The sequence below is a fragment of the Salvelinus namaycush genome, unplaced genomic scaffold (genome assembly GCF_016432855.1).
Source record: "Salvelinus namaycush isolate Seneca unplaced genomic scaffold, SaNama_1.0 Scaffold542, whole genome shotgun sequence".
Taxonomy (NCBI): domain Eukaryota; kingdom Metazoa; phylum Chordata; class Actinopteri; order Salmoniformes; family Salmonidae; genus Salvelinus; species Salvelinus namaycush.
Genome location: NW_024061245.1, coordinates 112,085 through 119,555, shown reverse-complemented (window position 1 = coordinate 119,555; position 7,471 = coordinate 112,085). Strand labels below are relative to the sequence as shown.

Below are 7,471 nucleotides of genomic sequence, written 5' to 3'. Positions count from 1 at the left end.
CTTCTCCCTGACAGACAGACAGTGTGTTATAACAGAGTGATCTCACTAGGTGACAACTCAACGGGCTATGCGCATCTCCCCAATAGCCGACAGACAACTTTCCTGAGTGCAATGTCATTAATGTGACAGATATGTACAGTATAATAAGCATAGCGAAGAAGAAAAATATCCTACTTCTGACGCACAGCAGAGACATCGCTGCTGAGATTTCCCCTGGAGCAAGAGTCCCTCAAGAATTTAAAAACAGTCATTGCGTTTCAATGAATGTACTCCCCAAACGCTTGTTGCATCGTAAACTATCCCCGCAGTCCCTTGGGAGTTCAGCGGATGGATGATGCGCCGCTGCCATTTACTTGGATGAGAAGTTGGACGAACGCTCCTCCAGCTGACGGTACACAATGGTGGAGAACTACAGTGTGGTGATGTGTCGTTCACGAACGAACGGATCTTTTTGAACGGATCTTTTTGTTGAACGTCTGGAACCGAATTGCATCGGTGAAAGAGCCATTCATCTGGCTCTCTGATTTGCATACTGCTACTAGTGCTTGTTGAGCTCAGAACAACGTTTTTCTACAGATAAGTTACAACATCATTATCTAAAGGGGGTGAATCCTCACTGCAGAAACAATAAATAGTGGGGAGAGCGGGTCAATCTGGTCCACGAGGATTTATTTCATGCTTAAAAACGAATTCTTCATTTTTTTACGCGCATTTCACTATCTGACTTAATGGTAGCCTACCTTTTGGCTTTTACATTGAATATTTGCAATTTTTTCATTGTTCTAGATTTATTTTAAGCATTTTAAAGGTAGATCCGTTTATGAGCCAAATGAACCCGCTCTTTTACTTGAACGGAGCCAAATGTGCCGGCTCACCGAATAGACTCAGAAAGCCCATCACTACTACAGCGGAGAGGTCAGATCCAAACAGAGCACCACACTCAACAGGCACGCTCAACAGGCAGGCGGTTAGGGCGTTGGGATTTGACTGTCACAGGGACCAACTAATAAGAGGTTATAATTAATTGGAATTGTTGTGATTGTATGTTTGTCTGTACAGTTATGGCTGTCCTGTTATTATTTTGTGTCTTGATCAATTATGAGTAGCTAAACCATATCGACTTTTGGACACTGATGCGCAGGAGAACCCCTAGCTGTCAATCAAGCAGGCGCGGTGAACGGATTATGACGCTCAAGCGTTCCAAATGACGCAACAATACAGTTCCAGAACAGAGAAAGTTAATGCCGAAGATGTTGTTCGGTTCCACACTAAAACTGCTGTTTGACAAGTGTGATTTGAGGTGAGTCAAATATTTACAAAAGTTTACAATACATTAACCCTCCGCTAGCCTACTTAACCTATAATTCTGTCATGGTAAGATAACACATGTGAAAGTGAACGTTAACCTATTTGAAATATTTTTTATGCCATTATCTAGCTAGCCTTATAAAATACAATTATTAATTATGGAATTGTTTTTTTCTGTTGCTATCAATCAATCCATCTGTATTTACTCTTCTGTCTGTTTGTCTTGTTGACTTATCTGTCTGTCTGTGTACAGTCTAGCCAGCATATGCCAGAAAGGTTCTTTCACATAGGCTCATATTCACAAAGTCTCATAGGAGTGGTGATCAATAATCCGTTTTGTCTTTTAAATCAAACTGAATCCGTTTTGATGGACAGGAGGGGACCTGATCCTAGATCAGCACTCCTACCCTGAAACACTTTGTGAACACAATCCTGGTGTACTGTGATTATGAAGTTGTGATGAGGTATTATTATATTAGTCGTGCTGATGCATGATGGGTTGTAGGCTAGAGCTTGAGTACTGTAGTCTGAAGGCTGTTTCTGAATTCACTGACCTGGTGAGTAAATGTTGTGTACAATGGCACCATCTAGTGACAGAAACATAGAAACACACATTGTTGCTGAACGAAGGCATCTCTTTATTTTCCAGAAATAAAACTTGTAGACCTTTCCTGCAGTCTCTGAGGAGATGGACACCTCTTATTCTTCTGGACGATCTCAGTCTCCTACTGGGACTGTCTTCTTACCCCCTCCTATCATGTGGAACAGTCTGTAAGTCATTCATCACATAACCTAGCTCTGGTCTAGGGCATTATGTGCGGCTTGCTGAAGGAAGGCTCAGTGTCTGCAAGCTGTACTTAACGCCCTGGACCAGAGCTACACATTACCCACCTCTGGCCATCATGGACAGTCAACTCATCACATTCACATACTGTAAGTCACAGTTGAGTGAGTTGTGTGATTAAAGGCAGTTTAATTGAGCAGAAGTTTCATTATTATTGTAATATTGTAGTAAATTGTCTGAGTTCACTTCCTAAATAATGTGTTGACATTCCTTTGCACCCAGCTACAAGCAGGCAGAGATGGAGGTTCAGTTCCTGAGGGAAGAGAAGAAGACCTGTACAGAGAAGGAAGCCCACATGCTTGAGTTGAGGGGGAAGGATCGAACGATCCGAAATCAGAAGAAGGAGATGGACAGACTTCAAGTGTGCCTCTGGGAGGAGGAAAAGAAGAAGAGGGATGGTGGAACGGAGAAGGACGAGATGATTGAACAATTACAGTCTGAGACAGACCATCTCAGAGCCCTTTTGAAAGATGAAAGGAGGAGAAGAAGAGTAGAAAGGGGTATTATGAAAGAGTGGAAGGCTGAGATCCTGAGACTGAGGGAGGCAGAGAGCCACAGGGAGGCAGAGAGACAGAGAGAAGCAGAGAGAAGCAGCGAGACAGAGAGAAGCAGAGAGGCAGAGAGAGCCACAGAATGGGAGAACCAGAGAAAAATGCAGGAAGTCAACAGACTCAAACAACTGCTGGAGCTGCTGATGGTGGACCTACAACTGGCCCACGTAAGACATGTCATTGTTATTATTAAAAGGCAGTGTATATTCACCCGGCTGAAAATGAATGGCAGCAGTATGCTAACCCAATGTTAACTTTTATGCCTTCCTAAACGTTAACCCTTACCTTAACCTCACTGAAACTATACCTTTACCATAACCCAACCCTAGGTCCTAAACCTAACCTTCATTTATCTCAACCCCTACGCCTTTCTTCTGCCGGTTGAATATCCACTTCCTTATTCACGTCATTACTGTTGTTGTTGTTGACAACTGTATCTGTGCAGGTTGTAAATAATTGCATTAGTGAAACATCATTTGTAGGAGTAATTTCTACAAGCATAAACATCAGAGGCAACATTAAATTGCAACGGGAATTTCTCAAACCCCTAACTGAATGGGCAAGCTAGTTGTGTGTTTGTATTTGTACACATTTTGGACATAATTGATTCCATAAAATGTCTCATAATTTTTTCAAACCATGTCAATACATTAATTGACAATGAATTGTCCAGATGAATTGATCAAAATGACCCTGCTATTGATGTTGTTCAGTGTTTGATTCAATTACCTAGGTCTAAGTTGTATTTCTATGTATCATTCTCTGCAAATGCTTTGAAAGTATGTTTTGGTCATAGATTATCACTAATTTAACCTTTTAAATTTAAGCAAGAGATAGAGAGATTGAGGCTATGGCAGAAAGTCATGGGGGATCAGCGACCAAGACTGGCCTGGAACAACAAACCTATTGAGACAGAAAGAGAGAGGGAAAGAGAGAGGGAAAAAGAGAAAGAAAGGGAGATGGAAAGGGAGAGAAAAGCAGAATTGGAAAGACAAGAAATGAAGAAGAAAGTGAAACAGGCAGAAGAAACGATAAAAGTGTTAGAACGAGAGATTGAGAGATTGAAAGAGACGGAAAAGGAAATCATATTTGAAAGAGAAAGAGACATGCGTATTGCAGAGAATGAGAAAGTCAAACTGGTTAACGAAAAGGTGAAAGAGTTAGAGAGAGAGGTTGAGAGACTGAAAGAAGATATGACAACAAAAGAGATTCAATACAAAATCAAATTTGAAAGAGCGAAAGAAGCGTATAGAAGACAGAATGAGAGAGTGAAACAGGTTAACCAAAATGTACTAGTGTTAGACAGAGAGGTTGCGAGAATGAAAGAAGAGATTAGATTGAAAGACGAGACTGAACCAGAGAGAACATTTGATAGAGACAGAGAGAGAGAAAATGATTGGAGACGAAGTGAAGAGAAGATGAAAAATAGAGTGGAGAGAGAGATGGAGATGGAGACAGCCCTCATCAATGACAAAAAGACGTCTGAATTGGAGGAAGTCTTCAAGAAAATCAAGGAACAGCTGATAGAATTAGAAAATATGGAAACAGACAAATATAAATGGAAACAGAACCAAATGGACATGGAGGAGAAGATGGAGGGTGAGAACAACAAACAGAAAGAGGTAGAAAGAAAGAGAATGGAGAAAATACCAAAACAGAGACAACAAGAAGATGAGAAGAAGAAGGAGATGGAGAGAGAAGAAGAAGAGGAGAGACGCAAACAGAAGCACATAGAGATGGAAGAGGAAGAAAGAGGGAGTGAAAAAGAGAAACAGAGAGGGATCAAAAGGAAGAGAATGGAGAAGAGACAGAAAAATATGGAAAGAGAAGAAGAGACAGAGAGAGATTGAAAGAGAGAATGAAGAAGAACGATGTAAACAGAAGCAAATTGACATGGAGAAGGAGGAAAGAGAGAGGGAGAACAATACACAGAGAGAGATAGAAGAGATACACAGAGAGAGATAGAAGAGATACACAGAGAGAGATAGAAGAGATACACAGAGGACAACAACAAGAGGAGAGACAAAAACAAATGGAGAAGGAGAAAGAAAGGGAGAAAGACAATGAGAATCAGAGAGAGATGGAATTAAAAGATCGGCAACAGAAAGAGATGGAGAAAGAAAAGATGATCATGAGAGAGAGGGAGGAAGCAGGAAGAAGAAAGGAGGGGCAGAAAAATATTTTGGGGGAAATTGAGGGACAGAATGAACTGGAGATAGAACAGGAGAGAGAGATGGAAGACAAGCATGAAGTGATTAAGGAAGTAGAGGAAGAGTACAGGGAAAGAGAAGAGAGAGCAAAGGAAGTAAGCATGAAGAAACATGGAGTAGTTAATGTTAAAGCAAAAGCACGGGAAGTCTTCAATAGGCGTAAAGAGAGAAGGTTAGAAGTGTTGAAGGGGGAACGAGAACACATAGAAAGAGGACAACAAATCAGGAGGGAGAAGGAGGAAAGACGGCTGGAGATGGAAAGAAAACAGGAGAGGGCAAGACAACAAGAGGAGCAGGATAAAAAACAAGAGATTGAAATTGCTAGACAGAAAGAAATGTTCAGACTAAGAGAGGAGGAGAGGCAGAGAGAGGAAGAGAGAGAGGAGGAGTGAAAGAGAGCCGTTAAAGGCCATTTAGCTTTAATCAGAGAGAGAGAGATAATAGAGGCAAACAGAAGAGAGGAGATGGTGGAAGAGGAAAGAAGGGAATTCCTTGAAAATTACAAGAGGGGTGACTTAGAGGAGGAGGAGGAAAAGGAAGAAGACAAGGAGGACATTCTCCCACCTGATAAAAGTATCCGAAGGAGAGCTGTGGGCTGGATAAATAAGAAGTGGGAGGAGAGGAACCTCAAGAAGATCGAGAGAACCTATCAGAGAGAAGCTGAGGAGGGCTATAAGATCGTCCACATAGGTAAGACCTGTTTTCCCTCTGCTTATGACATCATCCTCTTTAGTCTCCTCTACACACATCAGTTACACACCAGTCATCATGTTGCATCATTGTTTCAATATAAAACTACTGTCTAAAGAATATGTTAGCTGACATGGCTAATTGAGTGACTGACTGACATAACAAGAAACATACTGCTGATGTAACAACCACGTGTTTAAATGGTACATTGTGTCATCTACTAGTCTAACTCTCAAGACTAAGTAGAGACCCAGAAAGAGTTCCTAAAAAACACACACAAAAACGTGTTTTGGGGGGATCCGGGGGCTACTAGTGGCCATGCGGCCCTAAGCGATCACATATGCCCTGGCACTATACAAAGAATAGGTGCCATTCGGGACTCATGTTCAACTTAGGGTCAGGTCAATTCGGGATGGGAATTATTGCACTTTATTGACAAATTCCATGCCTTGCTCAACTGAAAAGAGTAAAGAATCATTGAGATTAAATTGTGTTTTCTTTTCTTCATTCCCTGTGTCCATTACATTTAAGTTGATACCAGATCCCTAAGTTGAATGTGAACTCTACTTCTTCTCCCCTACCAGCCATCCCTGGACACACAAGGCTAACAGCCACCATGACACGGGCAGAGAGAGAGAGGGAGAAGAGGAAGGAGCTGCTGAAGGCTGAGAAGAGAAGGAAGAAGATGGAGGATTTTAATAAGCAGTGGAGAGAGCAGTCCCTGCTTAAAAAACAAACTCATCAGAAACTGAAGGAGGAGAGGGGGAAAATGAAGGGACATTACCTGGAGCAGATGAATCTGGAGGCTGATGCTCAAATCAACACCCGGTGTCTATCCACCCAACACAGCCACGATTATCTGGAGACAACACAGCCCACTGGATCTGGAGATGGCCACCAGGAAAGGCCAAGGAGGCAACAGGCATGGGCAGAGATCCAGGAGGGGAGTTCAGAGAACCAGCAGGAGTGGCCAGAGAACCAACAGGGGGTGCCAGACAGCCAGCAGCTAGAAGCTCCAGAAGAGGCTGAAACATCAGAGCTAACCTCCAAGAACAAGAAAAGGCCAGGCATCTGGAAGAGAATTAAGATGGGGTAAAGAATGTTTAAACATCTATTCATGTTTTACACTGTTAATATATATGTTGTCACTTTAAAAAGTGACATTATCCAAATGTGAGGGTTTAGTGTAGATGCAACACACATGTAAATATAAAGATACTTACCTGTCTCTGATGTCTTACAGCATTCCTGACCTGCTGTCTGCCTAGAGCTGGAACATGTAAATATATAGATACTTACCTGTCTCTGATGTCTTACAGCATTTCTGACCTGCTGTCTGCCTAGAGCTGGAACTCGAAGAAGCCACAGTTCCACTGAGGTTACATTGGTCATTAAAAGTGTCGCCCAATAATTCCTCCTCCTCTTTAAGTCATCAAGCCACATTTCCTCCACAAAACATTATTGTCTCCTCAAGCCAGCAAGTATCCTCTTTATCAGGCAACAAACCATCGAAGGTCAGTGACTCTCCTCCCCAGAGCAGAGGTTCTCATCTTTATCCTAATTAAATTCATCTCTGCTCACCACCTCTACTGTCCTAGAAAATATCCCAAAAATGGAAATGGTTTAAACAGAAGTCCTCCCCTCAGACCAGTGGCTCCACAAACCAGAGTTTCTTATCTTTATTCAAGTTGAACGCAACTCTGATCATTTCCAACACCTCACCTGTTAAGGGGAGGTGCTGAAAAGGAGGTCTGGGAGGAGGTCTGCAGGTAGCCTGGACCGGACCGGTAGCAGCTAAGTTGCTGGCTCCATCCCCGGGCAGAGCTACTCAAGTCAGGCCAGTGATGTTTGACGATGTCATTTTTGTT

General features: G+C 42.3%; 2 protein-coding genes across 2 annotated transcripts; both read left to right on the top strand.

Annotated features, from left to right (window-relative positions):
• Nucleotides 1-1,047: 1,047 nt before the first annotated feature.
• On the top strand, nt 1,048-2,958 carry LOC120041795 (octapeptide-repeat protein T2-like). Its single transcript, XM_038986660.1, has 3 exons — nt 1,048-1,300; nt 1,958-2,079; nt 2,375-2,958. The coding sequence occupies exons 2-3, from the start codon at nt 1,997-1,999 to the stop codon at nt 2,955-2,957; spliced, it is 666 nt and encodes a 221-aa protein (XP_038842588.1). The 5' UTR covers nt 1,048-1,300; nt 1,958-1,996; the 3' UTR covers nt 2,958.
• Nucleotides 2,959-4,804: 1,846 nt separating this feature from the next.
• LOC120041792 (coiled-coil domain-containing protein 34-like) lies at nt 4,805-6,878 on the top strand. The gene is made up of 3 exons (XM_038986658.1): nt 4,805-5,603; nt 6,188-6,695; nt 6,847-6,878. The coding sequence occupies exons 1-3, from the start codon at nt 5,378-5,380 to the stop codon at nt 6,869-6,871; spliced, it is 759 nt and encodes a 252-aa protein (XP_038842586.1). The 5' UTR covers nt 4,805-5,377; the 3' UTR covers nt 6,872-6,878.
• The last annotated feature ends 593 nt before the right edge of the window (nt 6,879-7,471 follow it).